Source organism: Muscardinus avellanarius, assembly GCF_963383645.1.
Source record: "Muscardinus avellanarius genome assembly, chromosome: X".
Lineage (NCBI taxonomy): Eukaryota > Metazoa > Chordata > Mammalia > Rodentia > Gliridae > Muscardinus > Muscardinus avellanarius.
This window is the reverse complement of record NC_137792.1, coordinates 76,757,848-76,781,546: the sequence shown is the minus strand read 5'-3', so window position 1 is coordinate 76,781,546 and position 23,699 is coordinate 76,757,848. Positions and strand designations below refer to the sequence as shown.

At 41.1% G+C, this 23,699-nt stretch overlaps 1 protein-coding gene across 3 annotated transcripts in view; it reads left to right on the top strand.

Annotated features, from left to right (window-relative positions):
• Nucleotides 1-9,832: 9,832 nt before the first annotated feature.
• The window catches only part of SLC25A14 (solute carrier family 25 member 14), a gene marked incomplete at both ends in the record, with an annotated part of 48,145 nt that continues 34,278 nt past the window's right edge, over nucleotides 9,833-23,699 (top strand). Inside the window, 3 exons of one of the 3 annotated variants that reach the window (XM_080718392.1) lie at nucleotides 9,833-9,964; nucleotides 16,912-17,005; nucleotides 21,918-22,065. In XM_080718392.1, coding sequence (XP_080574518.1) covers nucleotides 9,833-9,964; nucleotides 16,912-17,005; nucleotides 21,918-22,065 — 374 coding nt within the window. Of the gene's footprint in view, nucleotides 9,965-10,266; nucleotides 10,342-16,911; nucleotides 17,006-21,917; nucleotides 22,066-23,699 lie in introns of those variants that run through there. The other 2 variants (XM_080718394.1, XM_080718393.1) reach the window with 2 other exon arrangements.

The window sequence follows — 23,699 nt, the reverse complement described above, 5'->3', positions numbered from 1 at the left end:
GGGAGGGAGAGGGAGGGAGGGGGAGGGAGGGAGAGATAGAGAGGGAGGGAGTGAGGGGACGGAGGGAGAGGGAGGGAGGGAGGGAGAGGGAGGGATGGAGGGAGGGAAAGGGAGGGAGGGAGGGAGACGGAGGGAGAGGGAGGGATGGAGGGAGGGAAAGGGAGGGAGGGAGAGATAGAGAGGGAGGGAGGGAGGGGGACGGAGGGAGAGGGAGGGAGGGAGGGAGGGAGAGGGAGGGAGTGATAGAGAGGGAGGGAGGGGGACGGAGGGAGAGGGAGGGATGGAGGGAGAGAGAGAGAGAGGGATGGAGGGAGGGAGGGAGGGAGAGACTGTGAGTTGCAAGTTGCGACCTGGCTCTCCAGGTCCTCCAGCCTGCACCGATGTAGGAAGCCATGGAAGACACTGGAAGTCAGCCAGGAATCCCTTCCCCTTTTTCAGAGTCCCCCTTACTCTCAATGTCTACTTTTGGTCTAAGTGATATTGTACTGACTAAACTCTGCCTTAGGATCTACTAGAAGTGGCCAAAGATGAATGAAACAGCCACCGCAAAGAACTAACATCAGCACACAAAGAGCTGAGCATCACGGTTGACTTGAGTGCGGTGTGAAATTTCTGGGGCGTCTGCTGAGGTTTACAAAGAAAGGAAGGAAGTGAGGAAGGAAGGAAGAAGGGAGAGGAACGAGGGAAGGAGTTGCTGCGGAGATGAAGCATTTTGAACTATACTACTGTGAGTTATAGGAGTTATAGGGCTGGATCCAGCTTCCCGAATTGGACGTGCACACTTTATTTTTATTATTTATTTATTTATTTATTTATTTTGGTGGTACTGGGGATGGAATCCAGGGGCCTTCTACCTCCGGGCTACACTCCCAGGCCCTATTGTATATTTTATTTGGAAACAGGGTCTGTTAAACCAGAGAGGCTGGCTTCGAACTTGGGCAATCCTCCTGTCTCAGCCTTCCAAGAGCGGGGATTTCAAGCATGCGCCATCACGCCCGGCATCCGCTATTAATTTAAAATTTATTTTAGTACTGGAGATTGAACCCGGAGCATATTGCCTCAGAACCACACCTCTAGCCCCTTTCTTAAATAGCTTTATTATTTATTTATTTATCTATTTATCTATTTATTTATTTTTAATTTTTGTGGTACTGGGGATTGAGCCCAGGGGCATTCTACCTCTGAGCTATAACCCCAAACCTATTTTTTATTCTTTTTTTTTTTTTTGCGGGTCTAGGCATGGAACTCAGGGGTATTTGACCTTCAAGCTACACCCCCTGCCCTATTTTTTATTCTTTAGTTTTTTTTTTCTTTTTTGTGGTGCTAGTGATTGAACCCAGGGAGGGGCATTCTACCTCCGAGCTACAACCTCCAGCCCTAATTTTTATTCTTTATTTTCAAACAGGGTCTCACTAAGTTATAGACGTCCTCACTAAGTAGCCGAGGCTGGCCTCGAACCTGCGATCCTCCTGTCTCAGCCTCCCAAGTACTGGGATTACAAGTGTGTGCCACCAAGCCCAGATTAAAAAAAGAAATTTTGAAACAGGGTCTTGCTAAATTGCTGAGGCTGGCCTCCAACCTGTGATCTTACTGTCTCAACCTCCCAGGTACTAGGGTTACAGTCATGCACAGCATTCCTAGACGGACATATGAATTTTGCTGTAGTTCGGGCATGTAGATTTAAAACTTTAATGCTAGTGCAGTCATCTGATTTAACCAGTTAAAAGGAAAAGTGTGATCACGAATCACCTGATATTTATTAAAATAAATGAATTAGAATTTTATATTAAAACATTAAATTTTCAATATTGCTTTCCATTCTCCTCCCAGGAATTTTGTTGATATAGTTTATAATACTGGTAAGATGTTAGTTACAAAAAAGTCAATCCAGCGCTAGAATTTCCTGAACTTTAAGCTGTGCACTGTTATGTTAAGACCACTGTGGATTTTTTTTTGACATGGGAAATACTATATAACAATTAAAAAACATCAGTTGAAAGCAAAGGACCAGTGCCCTTACTTTGTGTGTGAGGAGGTACTGGGGATTGAACCCAGGGGCATTCTACCTCTGAGTTATACCCCTCGTCCTTTTTATTTTGAAACAGGATGTCACTACATTGCTGAGGGCCTCAGTAGATGGCTGAGGCTGGGTTCGAACCTGTGATCCTCCTGTCTCAGCCTTCCAGGTACTGAGATTATAGGCCTGTGCCTCTAAGCTGGTATGACTTTACTTTTAATGGGCTGAATTTTGTTATTATCTGCTGGTAGGAAGCAAGACTAATACCTGCTCTCTGGAGCTAAATTTAGCTTTTTTTTTTTTTTTTTTTTTTTTTTGGTGGTACTGGGGTTCCTGGAAGCCCTTCTACCTCCAGGCTACACTCCCAGACCTATTTTTACATTTTTATTTGGAAACAGGGTCTCCTAAGCCAGCGCGCGCGGCTGGCTTCGAACCTGCGCGATCCTCCTGTCTCTGCCTCCCAAGCGCGGGGATTACAAGTGTGCGCCACCACGCCCGGCGTTAGCTTTTATTTTATTATTATTATTTTTTAATTGAGACAGGGTCTTGCTAGTTTACCTAGGCTTGGCTAGCCTTGAGGGTGCCTTGCATCAGTCTCTTGAGGAGCTAGGATTATAGGCATACACTATTGCATCTGGCATTACTGTTGGTAGTAATTTGCTGGACATGATTTTTGCTGCATATGTGTAAATAATGTAAATTTACTGAGCTTCATTTTATACCAAAATGAGTATCAAAGGCAAAAAAATACATTTTAGGTTTATATTAATGCATTGGTATTATCCCTCCCCATTTTCCTCCCCAAATTCCTTTCTACTATAACACTGGTCTCTCTCCTCTTATATCTTTTTTTTTTTTAATTTTCTCTCTAGCTTCCCCATATAAGAGAAAAACATGTGACCCTTGCTTTTCTGTGACTGGCTGATCTTGCTTAGCATAACATTTTCTAGTCCCATCTGTTTTCCTGCAAATAACATAATTTTGTTCTTCATGGTTGAGTATAAAATTCCATTGTTTGTTTATACCACATTTTCTTTATGTATTCATCTGTTGACAGACACATGAACACACATGTTGGCTCTGTAATTTGGACATTATGAATTGTGCTGCTATAAACATAGGTATACATTTATCGCTATCGTATTCTTAATTCTTTTGGAATTAAAGCTGAGTCATACTGTGGTTTCATTTCTAGATTTAAAGAAACTTCCAGCTCTTCTTCTATCTGGGTGTGGTGTTGCACACTTGCAATCCCTTTACTTAGGAGGCTGAGACAGGAGGATCACAGGTTTGAGGACAGACTCAGCAGGTTAGCAAGACACTCGGGAACTTGGTGAAACCCCTTTCTGAATAAATAAATAAATGAATAATAAATAAAAAATTGGACTGGGCGTGTAGCTCAGAGATAGAATGCCCCTTATTTAAATCCCTAGCAACACACACACACACACACACACACACACACACACACACACGAACCTCCCCATGTCCATACTGGCTCCATAATGGTGTCCTAATTTACATTCCCATTAACAGTGTCTAAAAGAGTTCTGATAGCTAGGCGTGGTGGCATAGGCCTGTAGTCCTAGTACATGGGAGGCTGAGACAGGAGGATCACAGGTTTGAGGCCAGCTTCAGCAACCGAGAAAGACTCTCATCAACCTAGAGAGACTCTGTTTCAAAAAGCCGGGCGAGGGGTGAGGTGGCGCACGCTTGTAATCCCCCCCCCCCCCCCCGCTTGGGAGGCGGAGACAGGAGGATGGCGCAGGTTCAAAGCCAGCCATGCGTGCTGGCTTAGGAGACCCTGTTTCCAAATAAAAATGTAAAAATAGGTCTGGGAGTATAGCCCGGAGGTAGAAGGGCTTCCAGGAACCCCAGTACCACCAAAAAAAAAAAAAAACCCACAAAAAAACAACAACAACAACAAAAAAACACTATAAAATAGGGCTGAAGGTGTAGCTCAGAGGTAGAATGCCTCTGGGTTCAATCCATAGTATCATACATACACAGAAAAAGAGTTCCTATTTCTCCACATCCTCACCTACATTTATTATTATTTGTATTTTTGATAATTGCCATTTTAACTGGGGTTAGAGAGAATCTCAGTGTAGATTTATTTATTTACTTTTATTTTTTGTGGTACTGGGGATGGAACTTAGGGGCGTTCTACTGCCGAGCTATACCCCCAGCCCTATTTTTTGTTCCTTATTTTGAAACAGGGTCTTACTGAGTTGCAGAGGGCCTCACTGCGTAGTATCTAAGGCTGTCCTCGAACCACCATCCTCCCATCTCTGCCACAGCATCTTCAGGCAGATCTTGAGAAAGCTCGATCAGGGGATCCGCAACGGCGTAGATCTCCCATGAAGTATGTCTAGCATCCCTTTCTTCAAAAAATTATTTTAGGATTATTTGGATTAATATGTATAATTGAAATTTTATGTATATACATTATAACTAAAACTGATGGGCAGCGGCTTGTGAGAGACTCAGACAACTAAGATTTTTTCCCAAGGATAAAGTTATTGGGGCAAACATTAAGGTCAAACTGACCTTAGTTTGAGCCACTGTATCAGATTAGGTGTGAGTCAGCTTTGTGAAGTGAGACAAAGCATACTATGACTAATTAAATGTCTGACACCCCGCCCTGATGTATGTAAATAATAACATTTCCTCTCCTTGAAGATCCTGCTTGCATGACTACGCACTTGCTTTTCTGCCAACAAAATAAAGTATAAAAACTATAACAAATCATGAATAAAACGGAGAAGTTTGAATCTGAATTCGTGTGGTCTTCTTCTCTTATCAACCTTGGTTTCCCCTCATCTTCACACGAACCTCGATTCTGCTAGGGCTGGACCCCGGCACATGTCAGCCTCCCAAATGCTGGGATTGCAAGCGTGTGCCACCACGCCTGGCTTCAGTGTAGTTTTTTTTTTTTTTTTTTTTTTTTTTTTTGTGGTGCTGGGGTTCCTGGAAACCCTTCTGTCTCCGGGCTACACTCCCAGACCTATTTTATACTTTTTATTTGGAAACAGGGTCTCTTAAGCCAGTGAAGCTGGCTTCGAACCTGCACGATCCTCCTGTCTCCGCCTCCCTAGCGCAGGGATTACAAGCGTGCGCCACCACGCCCGGCTTCAGTGTAGTTTTAATATGCACTTCCCTGATTGCTAAAGATGTTGGGCACTTTTTCATATATGTATTGGCCATTTGTATTTCTTCTTTTGAGAAACACCTGTTCATTTCAATTGCCCATTTTTGATTGGGCAAATTGCCTATATATATATATATACATAAACATATACATATATACATGTGCATATACATACACAAACACACATACACACACACGTGTGTGTGTGTGTGTGTGTGTGTGTGTGTGTGTGTGTGTGGTACTGGGGATTGAACCCAGGAGCATTCTACCTCTGAGCTACACCCCCAGCCCTATAAATTGTATATTTTGAAATGAGATCTCAGTAAGTTTCAGAGGGCCTCACTAAGTAGCTGAGGCTGGCTGCGAACCTGTGATATTCCAGTTCCAGCCTTTCAAGTAATGGGATTACAAGCATGCACCACCACATCTGACTTATTAGTTTTGATTTTTTTAGTGTTAAGTTTTAAAGTTCTTTATTTTCTCACATTCTGTAGTTTCTGTTTGCAGACTCTTGATTTTTTTCTTAAACTCTCTATAAGTGAACTTATGTATATCAGGGTCAATAAACATTAATTCCCTTTATGATTTACTTTTTCATTTATTGTTATTTTATTTTTTTGAAGATTTAAAGAAGTTTATTAAGAAGAGAGAAATAAGACAGTTACAGCCTCATGTTTAACATGAGAAGGTGCTTTAAATGAAATCACCCTTGTTATTTCCTTTTGAGAATAACACATTTGAAATGATTTCCCAATGATTTCCCAGCTGCTCAGGAAGCTGAGGCAGGAGGATCACTTGAATCCAGGATTTGGAGACCAGCCTCAGTAAAATCGTGAGACTCTGGCTCCCATAAAATAGGTAAATAAGGCTGAAGGTGTAGCTTAGTAGTAGAGCACTTGCTTTCTATGGAGGAGGTGCTGGCTTCCATCTCCAGTGCTGAAAATCAATCAATCAGTCAATCAATCAATCAATCACGATTTCCCTTGACATATTGAACTGATACTTAAACCAATATATCTGGTGCTACCAAACTGCATTGATTATTTTAAAGTAGATATTATGTCATAATGTGCTATTTTTGCATGAAACAGCATATATTTGGTGCTTAGCGTACATGATTATTTAGTAATTAGATCCTAATTTTCTTACTATCCTGAACCAAAATTCTCTATGTTGATGATCCCACTGCATCTCATTGTATTCACATTCTTGATTGCTTGTTTGCAAATATTCTCTTTTTTGTGTGAACCCAGAGACATTCTACCTTTCAGCTATACTTCCAGACCTTTCTATAATTATTTTGTTTTGAAACAGGGTCTTACTAAGTGGCTGAGGCTCTCTTCAAACCTACAATCTTCCTGTCTCAGCCTTCCAAGTACTGGGATTAAAGGCATGCGCCACCACTCCTGGCTTGCAAATATTTATATTTATATTTTATTTTATTTTATTTTGCGTTACTGGGGATTGAATCCAGAGGCATTCTATCTCTCAGATACACTCCCAGCATATTTTTTATTCTTTATTTTGAAAAAGGGCTTAAGAGCCGGGCGTGGTGGCGCACGCTTGTAATCCCAGCATTCGGGAGGCTGAGACCTGGAGGATCGCGGTTCGCGGACAGCCTCAGCTACTTAGTGAGGCCCTCTGCAACTCAGTGAGACCCGGTTTCAAAATAAAGAATAAAAAACCTGGCAGGGGGTGTAGCTCGGAAGTCGAATGCCCCTGGGTTCCATCCCCAGACCCGCAAAAAAAAAAAAAAAAAAAAAAAAAAAAAAAGAAAAAGAAAAAGGGCTTAAGTTTCGGAGGGCCTCACTGAGTAACTGAGGTTGGCGGAGAACCTTCGATACTCCTGTCTCAGCTTCCCAAGTACTGGGATTATAAGTGTGTGACACCACGCCTGGTGCAAATATTATTCTTAATATCCCACCAATCTGACTTTCTGTCTTAGATAATGTTTCCCAACGTGGAATTCCTGTAATTTTGAATAACTGTAGAGTTGTTGTTGACCTGTTCACACGGAAATCCTTCCTTGTTCCTCTCTCATTCATGAAACACTTCTTAAAATTTCACTATATTCTAGTCACTGAAACTAATTGCTCAGTCTTATGGGAAGACTGATTATTATATTATAGGATAACTGCTCTAATAGGAATGGTCTAGGAAATAAAGAAAGCACAGAAATAGAAGCACTATTTGGTTATGGAAACAATGAAAATGAAAATCTGTTGTGTAATGAAAGGAGCAGAGAATATATGCCAGAAGACATCTCCCATCAGATGAATTATCTTGGTTGTGTGAATTACTCTCTCTGGGTATTTCTCACATTTTAAGCAAAAGTTTTTAACAAGGTCATTTTCAAAGTGTGTTTCACAAATATTATTAATATGCAAATAAAGATCTCCATATCTAATATTTTTGCATATTACTGGGTTACACAAACTTAGATTTATTTATTAATGGTTTCTCAATTTTAATGGGCTATTGTAAATTATAAATCCTTTAATTTGCTATAATTGATCATTTTTTTTTTATTTTTTGCGGTACCAGGGATGGAACCCAGAAGCATTCTACCTCTGAGGTACAACCTCAGCCCCATTTTTTTATCCTTTATTTTGAAACAGAGTCTCACTAAGTTGCAAAGGGCCTCACTAAGTAGTAGCTGAGGCTGTCCTCGAACCCAATCCTCCTGCCTCAGCCTCCCAAATGCTGGGATGACAAGCATGTGCTGCCATACCGGACTCAATTACTCACTTTTAAAAAACTATGGGGCTATGTTGGGAGGCTCTCGGAACCTAGGGAGACCCTGTTTCAAAACAAAACATAAAAGGGCTGGAGGTATAGCCCAGAGGTAGAATACCCCTGGGTTCAATCCCAAGTACCACAAAAAGGGTGAAGAGGAATAATGATACCTATCTTAAAGGGAGGTTGTGATCACAAAAGTTCCTTTTTTTTTTCCCCTGTGGTACTGGGGATGGAACCCAGGGAGCATTCTACCTCTGAGCTGCACTCCCAGCCTTATTTTTTATTCTTTATTTTGAAACAGGGTCTCACTAAGTTGTGGAGGGCCTCACTAAGTAGCGGAGGATGGCCATGAACCTATGATCCTCCTGTCTCAGCCTCCCAAATGCTGGTATTAAAGGTGTGCACCACCATGCCCAGCTGCAATTTTTTTTTTTTTTTGCAGTACTGGGAATGGAACTCAGGGGCATTCTACCTCCGAGCTGCACCCCCTGTCCTATTTTTTATTCTTAATTTTGAAACAGGGTCTCACTGAGTTGCAAAGGGCCTAAGAAGCTAAGGCTGTCTGCGAACCATGATCCTCCTGTCTCAGCCTCCCAAATACTGGGATTACAAGTGTGCACCACCATGTCCGGCCCACAAATGCTCTTAACATCACGTTTGGAAGATGGCAAGTACTCTAATGACAGATATTATCATGTCTACAGCCTTAGGAAAAATTTTAAATGGAAATAAGAACTAAAAGAAGCTGGGGGTGGTGGCACATGCCTGTGATCCCAGTACTTGCGAGGCTGAATCAGGAGGATCGCAAGTTCCCGCCAGCCTCAGCAACTTAGCGAGGTACTCAGCAACGTAGTGAGACGCTGTTCCAAAATAAAGAATAAAATAGGGCTGGGGTTGTGTAGCTCAGAGGTAGAATGCCCCTGGGTTCAATTCCCAGCACCAACAAAACAAAACAAACAAAAACCAAAAGTGAGAAAGATCCTTTCTGAATATAGGAATGCCATTTACCCATTCAACAGATAATCTTTTAGGGCCAGATGTCATCAACGGAATTCTACTGATATCATAAACAACAAACCCTGTGGTTTCGTGTTCTCGCGAGACTGGAGAACTTTCACACGAGAAACTCAGTGGGTAAGACCTATAGACTAAGGGACTCACCCAGGGGACTCTGCGGTTAGCCCTTCCAGTGGCCCTAGGCACTAGGGTCAGCTTCTCGTTTTTGGCAAATCGGGGATGTGATTTAATTGGGACTCCCCCATTAACATTTCTCCTGTTTAGATTCCTTTTTTTAAGTTTTTAATGGTCCCCTTTGTTTCCCACTTGCTCTAAAGTTTTGCTTTAAACCACGAGCTTCAAGTACAGTGTATTTTTTGCAGTCACTGAAGTCTGACGTTCAATAAGTGCTGAAGTTTATTTGCTTCCCTTGATCTTTATTTTCTTTCCCAGCCCAGGCACCTTATTAAATTCCACTCCTTCCCTATTCCTTAATTTCCTACTTTTGTTTTCGGCTTTTAGCCCCCCTTCTCGTGATATTCTCTTTTCCCGTAGGCGGTGCAGGCGGGACGCCCCGCCTCCCATGCCCGCCCCTCACCCCGCTAGCCCCGCCCCTCACTCCGATAGCCCCGCCCCTTATGCCCCGCTCGCCTCTCCCCTCTGTTCTTCTAGTTCTTATGCGAAGCTTGTGGGTGGGTAACGCGATCACAAGGTGCCACCTATTCCCTTGCTGGCGAGCACAACTGCAGAAGCCACCAATTTCTCATGCCTTAGCTCCCTCCCCTTACGTCTCCCGAAGGCCCGCTGGTCGGCTCTGGGCCTTTGCACCTGGCTAGCAACCTGCTGCCTCCCACCTTTTGACCCCCGCCGCTTCCGCCTCCGATTTCGCGCTATCTCTTTTAGGCTGGGGGTGGGGGGGCGGGGTTGAAATGGCTGCTTCCCGGTTGCCGAGGCGACGCCTTGGTTACTTCCGTTGGTCTCAATACTTCCGGGTTGGTGTTGCGGTGGCGTTTCCGACAGTGGGAGCTTCAGCTTCCCAGTCGTCTGAAGATCCGGAGCAGGTGAGGGGGAGCTCCTGGACTTCCAGGCTGGGTAGTGGGGCTGGGCCGCGCCAGGCCGCGCGGGGCCCGGCTGGCCTGGTTCCCGGCCTGGGAGGGGCTTAACGGTCCTTTGGTCTCTCTTTCCCCTCAGCCGAGTCCCTTCCCTGTCTTTCACTCTTCTGGCATCGGTGGTTTTACTTCTTCGATTGAGCCCTGCTTCCTCGACCCCCCTGGGAGGCCGCCTTCTTCAGGCGCCTCCCATCTCTCCACGAACTCGCTCTGACAGCTGAGGAACTGGCAAGATCCTGCTACCCAGAGGGTGAATGGGTATCTTTCCCGGAATAATCGTAATTTTTCTAAGGGTGAAGTTTGCAACGGCGGCCGTGATTGTAAGCGGAGTAAGCAAACACCTCCATTGTATTAGCGTGAGGGATGCTGTTGAGAGAAGCCCCCCTTCAGTTTCTCTCCCTCCTGCTACTCCCGAGGTCAAGGCATTGATGGCATCTATTAAAATGCAGTTCAGTTACTTGATTGGGATGATAGCTATTACCAGCATGAATTACTTCCTCAGACAAGGCAAAAGCAGGGACCTTTATAGTTTTCTGTGATTCCTTGTCCCCGCAGGCTATAGATGCTTAGAAGTCCTCCTGAATTCTTCCCTTGTTAGCTTGCCCTCACATCTTCCGAAGCCAGTCTCCTTGCCTCTCCAGTTCGTAATCCACTGTGCTTGCTACAGCCTCAGTAGGCTAATTAAAAATTTCCTCAAGTCACTTTCCTGTTAAAAGAAAAAAAACCTTTACAGCTCCCACTTCACACCTTGGTTTTAATCCTTTTAATGTAACCTGTTCCTTATACTTCTTTCAGCCAACAAATGAATTCTGTATTCCGGTTGGATCCTTCATTTCCTTCTCAGCAAAACTATATTGATGCCTACCTCTACATGCTGTATTTGTTCCCACATTTGCGTTTTCGTGCTTTTGTTGGTACATTGTAATAATCATATTGAGGTATAGAGTGATAGGAATGTATATGCGCACGTTTTCATTTTGCAGGCATTTGTGTCTCTGTTCTCCATGTTCCCTCCCCAACTCCTGTCTTTTACTTTCACCTATCCGTGTTCAGCCTGCCTTCTGTCAAGGCCCAAAGTAAGTTTGCTCACTGCCCCAAGACTTTTCAAATTATTCGAGCCCATACTAAATGTTCCCTTTTCCATGTTCCTCTCGCTCTAATAAATTGTACTACATAGATTAGCATTTGAGTTTTCTCTAATGAAGTTCTTTGATTTCTTCCACCAGATTATAAGCTCTTAAAAGGCAAGTATTATATTTTATACAACTTTTATATCTGCCCCGTCTCCTTGATTATCCAGGAAAGACAAATTGAATGGTAAATGTTGTCGTGATGTTAGAACAGATTTCTTTGATTTTTAAACCTGATACTTGTAGCACATTGCAGGTTAGACCATTTAGTTTTGCTTCAGTAAACATTTGTTGGCTCCCCATTGTTGATTTCTGAATCTGAGAATCTCTTAATACTAATTATTTCTTTTTTTGCGGTACTGGGGATGGAATCCAGGGGCATTCTACCTCCGAGCTGTAGTTTAGTCTTTTTATTTTTTTCAAACAGGGTGTCACTGAGTTGCGAAGGGCCTTACTAAGTAGTTGAGGCTGTCCTCGAACTGCCATCTTCCGGTATTAGCCTCATTGGAATTACAAGTGTGTGCCACCATGCCCAGCTCTAATACTTATTATTTCTTAAAGGAGAAAATAAGAAAGGGGCTCAGAGTTTTCTGACCAGATCTTTGGAGCACTGCAGGGCTATGTAACTTGTATTCTAGGACATTTTTATTGTTACTTGTTAGGCTACTAAATTTCCCTTAGTCAAATTTCAGGTATGTACCTCTATTATGAAGACAATTTTTTTTTGGTGGTACTGGGGTTCCTGGAAGCCCTTCTACCTCTGGGCTAAACCCCCAGACCTATTTTTTATACTTTTTATTTGGAAACAGGGTCTCTTAAGCCAGTGCGTCTGGCTTCGAACCTGCGCGATCCTCCTGTCTCTGCTTCCCAAGCGCAGGGATTACAAGCGTGCGGATTACAAGCGTGTGCCACCATGTCCGGCCTTATGAAGACAATTTTATTGGCTTATTTATTTTTTGTGGGTCTGGGGATGGAACCCAGAGGCATTTGACCTCCAAGCTGCACGCCCTGCCCAATTTTTTATTCTTTATTTTGAAACAGGGTCTCACTAAGTGGCGGACGGTTTACATAGCTGAGGCTGTCCACGAACTGCGATCCTCCGGACTCAGCCTCTTGAATGCTGGGATTACAAGCATGCGCCACCACGCCCGGCCTTGGCTTATTTATAAAATAAAAATATTTAGGCTATTTGGGCGTGGTGGCACACACTTGTAATCTCAGCGCTTGGGAGGCTGAGACAGAAGCATCACACAGGTTCGAAGCCAGCCTCAGCTACTGAGTGAGTGAGGCTCTCAGCAATGTAGCGAGACCCTGTTTCCAAATTAAAAAAAATAGGTCTGGGAGTATAGCCTGGAGGTAGAAAGCCCCTGGGTTCCACCCCCAGTACCACACACACAAAAAATATTTAAGCTACTATATTTCTATTTTAACAAAAATTCCTTTGTCTCCTTTTATCTCTATCTGTGGTTAACATCCACAAATTGAAATAATCTTAGAAGTTTTGGGATATTTTATACAAGTAATTCTCTGCAACTGCAACAATAGCAAGAGAAGAGGATTGGTAGGCATAAAGTACCTGGGGACCAGGACGGTGTGATGTACAGGGTTTGCAGCACTGGCCAGGTCCAGGAAGTTACCTTTCTGGTTTCCCCTGTAATCTTTTACTTCTAGGCTACATACAAAGGCAAGGTCGTCAACTGGAAAACCATATATTTAATGGATGTGTAGTCAATTTTGTGCAAGCTATTCTGAGGGTTATAAAAAGGATGGTGTCTGCCTTCAGGATCTTACTTACTACCAGGAGTGGGTAGGAAGGTGTGGTAAGGACAGTGTTGGATTTGACCATTGGTCCCAGATTTGGATTTCATGGGCTAGTAAAATTTAAATCTAAGCTTGGTGAGGGGCCACAGATATAAGACAGTCAAGCTTATTTTCCCAAGTCAAGTAACTGAACAAAATCACCTACCAACTACTATTATTTCATATAAGAAAAGCGGTATTTTTAATGTTCCAGGAGTAAAAACAATGTGAATCTCTAATAATACAGTCTTTTAAATTTGATACATTTAACAGAAAGAAGTCTCTAGATAGCCTTATTTTTGTATCACCTCAGAATTGTGAAAACTTTATTAGAGAACCCCTAGGGAAACTGGCCAAAGATTCAGTTCCTGCTATAGCTCTACCTCCTGCCTTTCACGAATTCATTTTTGCTCCCGGAACCCTGAGCACATCTTCCTTAGTAAAAAGAGGTAGAAGGTATTAAAGTTCTGAAGGAGGCTTTTTCTGTAGTGAGAAGAGTTGAAAAGTTGTAAAGAGAAAGTTTTGGGGAAAAGCACAGCAGCCATCTGAAACACAACTATGTTGAGGACTGTCTAAATTGGTGAATTTAGAGGGGGGGGTTCTGCCTCTGAGCTATTGCTTTAATCAATTAATTTAATTATTTTGGAAACAGATATTCATTCAATTGTAGATGGCCCTGCTAAGTTGTTGTGGCTGGCCATGAACCTGCACTCCCATTCTCTAAATTGGAGAGTGAATTTTCCCCATAAACACAGAGAAGGGATATGTTGTGGTTCTGCTTCTAAGTCCCTACTCTCACCATATGTGTTATGTTTTACTATCAATTCAAATCTTAAAATGTGGGCATAGCTAAAAATGTTGTTAATGGTAGTATTTAGTATTTAAGATTTATTTCAAGCTGTAGCTGATATTTCAATCCTACTTTGCTTTTTAGAATTCCTTTCAACAATTTTCCTCCAATAGGGCTATCTATTCTAATGTATTATGTTTGAAAGGAAGTTTCCATAATTATTTTTGTGACCTGTAACTAAGACATTCATCTGCATATTTGCTGTCCTCTCAGGAAAATTGTTCTTTCTTAGTTACAAAAAATTACTTAAGTGAAAACAAAGTAAAACCTTGTCTCCTCTAAAAAGTGATACTGACTCAAAGATGCTAACCCTAGATTGGCAATAGGGAAGGTGGACAGGTGGACAGAACTACTATCTGTTAAAACAAAAATTTGGATGCCAGGCGTGGTAGCGCCCGCTTGTAATCCCCGCGCTTGGGAGGCGGAGACAGGAGGATCACGCAGGTTCGAAGCCAGCCGCGCTGGCTTGAGACCCTCTTCCCAAATAAAAAAGTATAAAAATAGGTCTGGGAATGTAGCCTGGAAGTAGAAGGGTTTCCAGGAACCCTAGCATCACAAAAAACCTCATAAATTTGAGTATTTAAATATTCAGAAATGAGCTGGGCTTGGTGGTGTACACCTGTCATCCCAGTATTTGAGAGACAGACAGGAAGATGGCAAGTTTGAGGCCAACCACAGCAACTTAGTGAGGTCCTCAGGAACTTAGTGAGACCCTATTTCAAAATAATAAAATAGGAGCTGGGTGTGGTGGCACATCCTTTTAATCCCAGTACTTGGGAGACTGAGGCAGGTGGATCATAGGTTTACAGCCAGCCTCAGCAACTGAATGAGGCCTTCCACAACTTAGTGAGACCCTGCTTCAAAACAAAATAGTAAAATAGGACTGAAGATGGAACTTAGAGGCAGAATGTCCCTGGGTTCAATCCCTAGTACCACACACAAAAAAATGAAATAAGGTTGAGCATGTAGCTCAGAGCTAAAATGCCCCTGGGCTCAATCCCTAGTACTTCAAAAAATAAGGCTGGGCATGAAGCTTAGTGGTATAATAGCCCTGGGTTCAATCCCCAGTACCACAAAAACAAAAAGTAAATATTCAGAAATGTAATAATTAGCTAACAATTATTGAGCCAAGTGCTAGGTGCTTTTCTAGATATTTTATATATATTATTTAACTTTCATAACAACCCATGATATAGTTTTATTATCTCTATTCAATAGTTTAGAAAATAGAGACATAAGCTGGGTGTGGTGGTGCATACCTCTAATCCCAGTACTTGGGAGGAGGCTGAGACAGGAGTAATGCAGGTTCATGGCCAGCATCAACAACTTAGGGCCATCTGCATCTGAATGAGACCCTATTTCCAAAATAAATAATTTAATTAATTAAAAAGGATTGGGGGTTGTATCTCAGAAGTATAACCTCCTTGGGTTGAATCCTAGCACCACCCCCCAAAAAAAGAAAGGAAAAAAGAATATGGAGAGCAAAAATTTTTAAAGGGCTGGAGGTATAGCTTGGAGGTAGAATGCCTTTGGGTTCAATCACTAATAAAATACACACCAATGGAAATCTGAGAGTCCATGATATGAAAGGATAATACCATCAGTTGGACCAGGATTTAGAAGCTGATGCTAGAGCAGTAGGTCTTAAGCATGGAAAGGGCAGTATTATTTGGGAATTTGCAAATTCTCAGGGCCAGACCCAGACCACCAATCAGAAGCTATGGAGGAGAGGCCTAGCACTTATGTTTTTAATTCACCTTCTGGATGATTCTCATGCATGCTAGAATTTGGAAACCACTAGTTTATAGGCCAGAGATATGGAAAAAATCGAATCCAAGAGGGAAGGATCTGAGAGTTACACAAAAAGAGAAGAAACCTGAAGCTGGGTGTGGTGGCATATGTTTGTAATCCCAGCATTTGAGAGTTGGAGACCAGATCGGAGGATTGCATTGGTGGACAGCCTCAGTTCTTAGTGAGGCCCTTTGCAACTCAGTGAGACCCTGTTTTTAAACTAAAAAGACTAAAAAATAAGGCTGGGAGTGTAGCTTGGAGGTACAATGCTCCTGGGTTCCATCACTGGTACTGCAAAACAAAAAACAAAACAAAACAAAACCCTGAAAAGACTGAAGAAGAGAAGTCTGACAGGTGGGTTGGGGAAAGGTAAAAAGGAGGCTGGGAGGAGAATACATTATTAAAGAACTAGAGCATAAAAGGAGAACAGTATTTGTATATATGTGCTTTAAAAGGCCAGGGGGAAGGAAAAAGGAGTTCTAAATAGACAGAAGTCCCATGTCAGAGAGGAGAGAGATAACATTTGTATTGCTGTCATTCTTCTAGGGGCCAGAAGGAAGGTGAAAAGCTGTCTTGCTTAGCATGGACCTAGTTGGAGCAGGTAGTTGTGTACAGCTAGAAGGAGCTCCTAGATAAATTCAACCCCATAGTGGAGAGATGCGATGGCAGAGAACATGTGAGGGTAGTGGTATGAGCCTGTGCTTTACATAAGAATCAAGCTAACTGAATACCACGAACTGCTTTTATGAGATGCCTTGGCCTATACAATTTTAATTGTAGGTTCTTTCACTTGTCTATTGAATGTCTAGTTTAGGTGTGCTGGATGAACTGAAGCCTTTTATTGGGTGGGGACAAGTATAAAATTAAAGAAACTAGACAGAACGAAGAACACAGGTTGTTCTTTGAGTGAATTGCACATCTATACTAGTAAAGAACAAATTCATAATAATTTGGTATGTAAAATAGGATCCTCCAGCCGGGTGTGGTGATACATGCCTGTAATCCTAGTGCTCAAGAGGGCGAGAGAGGAGGATTGCAGGTTTGAGGAGAACCTCGGAAACTTAGTGAGACCCTGTTTCCAAATAAAATATAAAATTGGTCGGGGGTGTAGCTCAGAGGCAGAACGACCCTGGTTTCGATCCCTAACAACACAAAAGAATAAAAAAGGAAGGACAGAAGGACAGAATCCCTGATTTAGTATCATCTTACTTGGTGGTGTTTTCCTCTGTATCTGTTTTATTTGCCAATTTAAAAAATCTAAATTATGATCAAATGCTAACAAATATTCCTTATCCTTCTGCCTTGTTCTGATTTCTGTTTATTTTTAGTACCAGAAAAGTGCCACTGTAAGCCATGAGATGTCTGGTCTGAATTGGAAACCCTTTGTATATGGCGGCCTTGCCTCTATTGTTGCTGAGTTTGGTAAGAATGTGAAAAAATGACAAGTCTTCATTTTATGCTATAGATGGAAATGTATAATGACAATGTTTTGTGAAAAATAAAAAGCTTCTTATTTAAGAATTATCTCAAAAATTGTAAAATATTATTCTTAGCAAGTACTACTACTGTGATTGCAAATTATATTAAGGAAAGTCAAACTTTTAAAGCTATTTAAAAATTATTGGTGCATTATAGTCATACATCTTAATGGGGCACAAGATGGTAGAGGCATACACACACCTATCACTCATTTAGCCCTTCCCCAATACCCACCCCATTACCTCCCCTTCCCTCCTTGCCATGTTTGGCTTAGTGATTGACTTTGATATGTTTATGAATGTACATCATGTACATTAGGGAATTTCCCTCTTCCCCCTCCTATCCCACTCAGTTAGGTTGCCTTATTTGCTCATCTGTGGTTTCTCCTTCTTTGTCTAGAATTCTTCCTGTAGCCCTCTTTCTCCCTAGCTTCTGCAGATTAGGGAGAGCATCCAATTTTCTACTTTTTGTGACTGAGTAATCTCACTTAGCATAATGTTCTACAGTTCTGTCCATTTCCTCGCAAATGAAATAATTTTGTTCTTCTTTATGGCTGAGTAAAGTTCTATTGTATACATATCCTATAGTTTTGTAATCCACTCATCTCTTGGTGGACACCTGGTTCCATAGCTTGGCAATTGTGAATTGTGTGGCTTTGAACATAGATATGCATGCATTAGTTTGGTAGTTTGGTTTTCATTCTTTGGGTAGTTACCCAGAAGTGGTATTGCTGGATCATATGGAAATTTGTTCCCATTCTTCTTTTTTTTTTCTTTTGCGGGTCTGGGGGTGGAACCCAGGGGCATTCGACCTCTGAGCTACATCCCCTGCCCTATTTTTTTATTCTATTATTATTATTATTATTTTTTGGTGGTACTGGGGTTCCTGGAAACCTTTCTACCTCCGGGCTACACTCCCAGACCTATTTTATATTTTTATTTAGAAACAGGGTCTCTTAAGCCAGCGAGGGTGGCTTCAAACCTGTGTGATCCTCCTGTCTCCGCCTCCCAAGTGCGGGGAATACTAGTGTGCACCACCACGCCTGGATTATTCTTTCTTTTTTTTTTAAATTAAATTAAAATTTTTTGTGGGTCTGGGGATGGAACCCAGGGGCATTCTACCTCCGACTTACAGTCCCGGCCCTATTTTTTATTCTTTATTTTGAAACCGGGTCTCACTGAGTCAGAGGGCCTCACTAAGTAGCTGAGGCTGTCCGCAAACCGCGATCCTCCGGTCTCAGCCTCCCAAATGCTGGGATTACAAGCATGCACCACCGCGCCCGGCTTGTTCCCATTCTTCTGAAGATCCTCCATAATGTTTTTTAAAGTGGTTGCACTAATTTGCAGTCCTACCAACGTATTAAAGTTCCTACTTCTCCACATCCTTGGCAGCATTTGTTGTTGTTTGTGATTTGAATGATTGCCATTCTAGTTGCAGTTAGGTGAAATCTCAGGGTAGTTTTAATGTACATCTCTGATTGCTAATGATGTTGAACATTTTTCATACATTTGTTGGCCATTTGAATTTCTTTTGTGAAGTGCTTATTTAGTTCACTTGCCTGTTTTTTATTGGGTTATTTTCCTCTTTTTCTTTCTTTTTTTTCTTTTTTTTTTTTTTGCGGTACTGGAGGTTGAACCCAGTGGCTTTTTTTTATTCTTTATTTTTAAACAGGGCCTCACTAAGTTGCAGAAGGCCTCACTAACTAGCTGAGGCTGCCCACGAACCTGTGATCCTCCTGTCTCAGCCTCCCAAATACTGGGATTACAAGTGTGTGCCACCATACTTGGCTGAGTCATTTGTTTTTTTTTTTTTTTTTAGCAGTGAGTTTCTTGAATTCTCTGTGAATTCTAGATATTAGCCCTCTATTGGAGTAGTTGGCAAAATTTTTCTCTCATTCTGTGAGCTCTCTGTTGAGGTTCTTAGAGTTTCCTTTGCTATACAGAAGCTCTTCAGTTTCATGCAATCCCACATATTGATCCTTTTTTTAAATTTCTGTGCCTTTGGGGTCTTGTTGAGGAAGTTTTTACCTGTGCTTATGTGTTGAAGTGTTTGACCTATTGCTCTCTCCAAGGAGCTGCAAGGTCTCTGGTCTGATTTCCAAGTCTTTGATCTATTTTGAATGGACTCTTCTGCAGGGTGAGAAAGAGAGGTTTGTTTCCATTATTCTGCATATGGTTAATCAGTTTTACCAACATCATTTGTTGAAGAGGTATATGTTTTTGGTCCCTTTGTCAAAAATCAATTGGCTGTAAGTGTGCAGGTTTGTTTCTGAGCCTTCTATTTTGCTCAGTTGGTCAGTATGTCTGTTTTGTGCATATATCATGCTGTTTTTCTTACTAAGTCTTTGTAGTATAGTTTGAAGTCAGATATTGTGATGCCTCCCACATGGTTCTTGTGGCTAAGAACAACTACTTTGGCTATTCTGGATTTTTTGTTGTCCCAAATAATTTTAAGGACCGATTTTTCTATTTCTGTGAGGAATGACCTTGGTAATTTAATGGGTGTTGCATTGAATCTATAAATCACTTTTGGAAGAATGGCCATTTTGATGATATTTATTCTGCCTATCTGAGAACATGGAAAAACTTTCCATTTTCTGAGGTCTTTGTTGATTTCTTTTTTCAGTGTTTTAGAATTTTTTGTAGAGATCTTTTAACTTTCTGGTTAGGTTTATTCCTAAATAATTTTTTTTTTGTGAGATATCCTTAGTGGAAGTGTTTTCTGGATTTCTTTTTCAGTGGACTTATGGTTAGCATACAGGAAACCTTCTGATTTTTTAAGATTGATTTTTATATCCAGACACTTTGATGAATTTGTTGATCAGTTCTATAAGCTTTTTGTGTTCGGTTGAGTTTGTTGGGTCTTCTAAGTATAGTATCCTATCATCTGCAAATAGGAAGAGTTTTTGTTTTTTCTATTTGTACTCTTTTGATGGTTTTCTCTTGCCTTATTGCTCTGGCTAGAGTCTCAAGTATTATATTGAAAAGAAGTGGTCATAATGGACTTGTCTTGTTCCTGTTTTTAGGGGGAATTCTTGCAGTTTTCCCCGTTTAATATAATGTTGGCTGTGGGCTCAATGTATGTTGCCTTTATGATATTGAGGCAATTCTCTGCAGTGCTTTTGGCATAAATGCATATTGGATTTTATCAGATGTTTTTTCAGCATCTGTTGAAATTATCATGTGATTTTTGTCTTGGTTCTGTTTATGTGATGAATTACATGGATTGTTTTTTGTATGTCAAACCAGCTTCACATCCCTGGGATGATCTTTACTTGCTAGACTTACATAATATACATGAAACTATAGGATTTGGATATGATAGAGGTTTCTGCTATGTTCCTATATTAATGGTTTTTCTTTTATGTTAAATTGTTTATAACTTTCTTAGTATCTGATCATCTTGTTTTCAAACTATTGTTCTAGTTTAGAAGAAAACTAACCAGACTGAAAAATATTCTCTAATTAATTTTAATTTTGAAATATTTAAAATTTTGATTTTTCTTCAAAACTAATCTTTCCTAAACTCTTCACAAATGACTATAATTCACTAGTTTCTACTGACTTTCTTGGTATATGCTCTGATGTTTTGATATCTAGGTTACAAGTGAGCAGAGTTCCATAATCACTTTCTTAGTTTTAGACCTTTAAGTATTTATTGAAACATATTTTGTCTATGTAATGACCACTTCTGTGTGTTGACATAAGAAAAAGAGGTTTGTTTAGCTGGGCATGTTGTTGCATGCTTATAATCCTAGTACTTGGGAGGCTGAGACAGGAGAATAGCAGGTTCAAAGCCAACCTCAGCAACTTAGTGAGACTCTCAGCAACTTAGCAAGACCTTGTTTTCAAATAAAAAGGTAACAAAATAGGGATGGAGGTGTAACCCAGAGGTAGAAGGCCCCTGAGTTCCATCCCCAGTACCAACACAAAACAAAAAGGGAAGAAAAGAAAAAGGCTTGGTTAAAGAAATTTATTCCCCAAGCAGTCTTCTGGTATTAGTCCTGAATTCTAAGGAAGCAGACGAATGGAACCAAACAGGACTTTACTATTATCTTTCATATTAGGGAGTTGTCTTATAAACACATAAAATAAAGATCCATATTTTTTTTTTGCGGTACTGGGGATGGAACCCAGGGGCATTCTACCTCTGAGCTATACCCCTTGCCCTATTTTTTATTCTTTATTTTGAAACAGGGTCTCACTGAGTTGCAAAGGACCTCACTAAGTAGTTGAGGCTGTCTGCAAATCAAACCGCGATCCTCCAGTCTCAGCCTACCAAATGCTGGGATTACAAGTGTGTGCCACTATGCCTGTCCACAAAATTTTTTAGTTCTGTTTAAGAGCACTGGAACAGTAAGAGTAGCCTTTCACATATTTGCAAAAAATTGGGGAGCTTTTATGAGGAAGAGGAAGGGCTACTTGAGGTGAGAAGAAGAGACTGATAAATGCCATATTGTATGTTATAGATGAAGTTAAACATTTATTTTGCTTTTATAGTATATTAGAATCACCTTAAAGCACTTTATATAATAGCATCAGGTATCCTGCGGTTCAGATTATGCTGCCTAGATAGAGTATAGTAAAATTCCCTTCACCTCATGAAAACTTGTCCCTTTGACAGTGGCATTCTAGGAGAATTATTTGTGTGTTAAAAATTTTGGGTACTGGGAATGGAGCGCAGGGCCTCGTGCATGTGAGGCAAGCACTCTACCACTGAGCTGCTCTTTCATACCTTTATTGTGTTATATAAAGGACTCAGTCTTACCTTTCAGATGTTGTTATTGCCTTGTGTTTATCCAAATCTTAACTGTGACTCTTTAGAAATACTTATAGGTGAGTATGCTCCTTTATAGGAACTTTCCCTGTGGACCTTACCAAAACAAGACTTCAAGTCCAAGGCCAAAGCATCGATGTCCGTTTCAAGGAAATAAAGTATAGAGGGATGTTTCATGCCTTGTTTCGAATCTATAAAGAAGAAGGCGTATTGGCTCTGTATTCGGGGTAAGACTGGATTCTTTCCTTACACTGAAAAAGAAATGCCTTTATATGAGGCCAGGTCTTTGAACTGCATGATAGTTTATGTCTTTCGTATTTACCATTTCAACTTAAAATTCTTTATTGATGGGTCAGTTTTTATTTCACCTGCTTCCTAGTTTTGAACTTCTGATTTGGGTTCACCTCACTGTAAGTTCATCTCCTGATTTCCTGACATTCATAGGTAGCCATCTTAATAGCAGCAAAAACTAACAGTATATATTGTGATATTTTCCCCAGGGTGGCAAATACTTTCTTTAAAATTTTCTTCTTTATTTCTTTATTTCTTTTTTTTGGAGGGTCTGGGGATGGAACCCAGGGGCATTGAACCTCTGAGCTACACATCCTGCCCTAGTTTTTATTCTTTAATTTGAAGCAAGGTCTCACTCAATTGTGGAGGGCCTCACTAAGTAGCTGAGGCTGTCCACGAACCGCAATATTCTGGTCTCAGCCTCTTGAATGCTGGGATTACAAGCGTATGCCACCATGCCTGGCTTCATCTTTATTTCTTATTTAATATTTTTTTGTACTGGGGACTGAAACAAGAGGTATTCTACTTCCAAGCTATACCCCAACCTTATTTGATTTCTAACTTAAAAACAAGGTCTCACTAAGTAGTAGAGAACCTCACACAGTTGCTGAGACTGTCCTTGAACCTGTGATCCTCCCAAGTACTGGGATTACAGATGTGTGCCACCACACCTGGCTTGATTTTATTTTGAAATGGTTTTGCTAAATTGCTGAGGCTAATCTTGAACTTGCAATTCTACTGTCTAAGCCTCACAGTTACTGAGATTTCAGGTGTGTGCCATTGCACCCAGTTTATTCTTGCTGCTTAAAAGAAATGCAGAATGAGAGAGGGGGACCCAACGTTTTTTTGTGATACTGGGGATTGAACCCAGTGGCATTCTACCTCCAAGCTATACCCCAAGCCTTGTTTTATTTATTTGCAAACAGGGTCTCAGTAGGTTGATGAGTCTCACTACTTGCTGAGACTGTCCTGAAATTTGTTATACTCTTGTCTCAGCCTCTCAAATACTGGGATTATAAGCATGTGCCACCACACCTAGCATTTTGTCAACTTTTGATTAGTTATCAGTTTGTGATTTATTGTCCAGTTTGTAATTTATCTACTGACAACTTTATAAGACATCCTAAATCTAGGATATTAGTTTATTGCCCAGAATGGAAATCAGTTTTATCATGAACCTGTGTTAGACTTATTTAAAAGATCATTTCACCAGGTGTGGTGGTTCGCCCCTGTAATCCCAGTACTTGGTAGGCTGAGACTGGAGGATCACAGGATCAAGGCCAGTCTCAGCAACTTAGCAGACTGTTTCAAAATAAAACCTAAAAAAGACTAGGGGTGTAGCTCGGAGCTAGAATGCTCCTGTGTTCAATCTCCAGTACCATACACACAAAAAAAGTAATTAAGTATCACACACACAAAAAGATAATTATCTTAGAGAAAAGTCATCATCCTGAAGCAAGTGATTCATGGGTCATCTGTTCTACCTTGTTCTTTCATCAGCATGGATAATCATAATATATTTTTCTGATAGTAAGCAGTAAAGTCAGAATATGCATATTTAGTTATCATT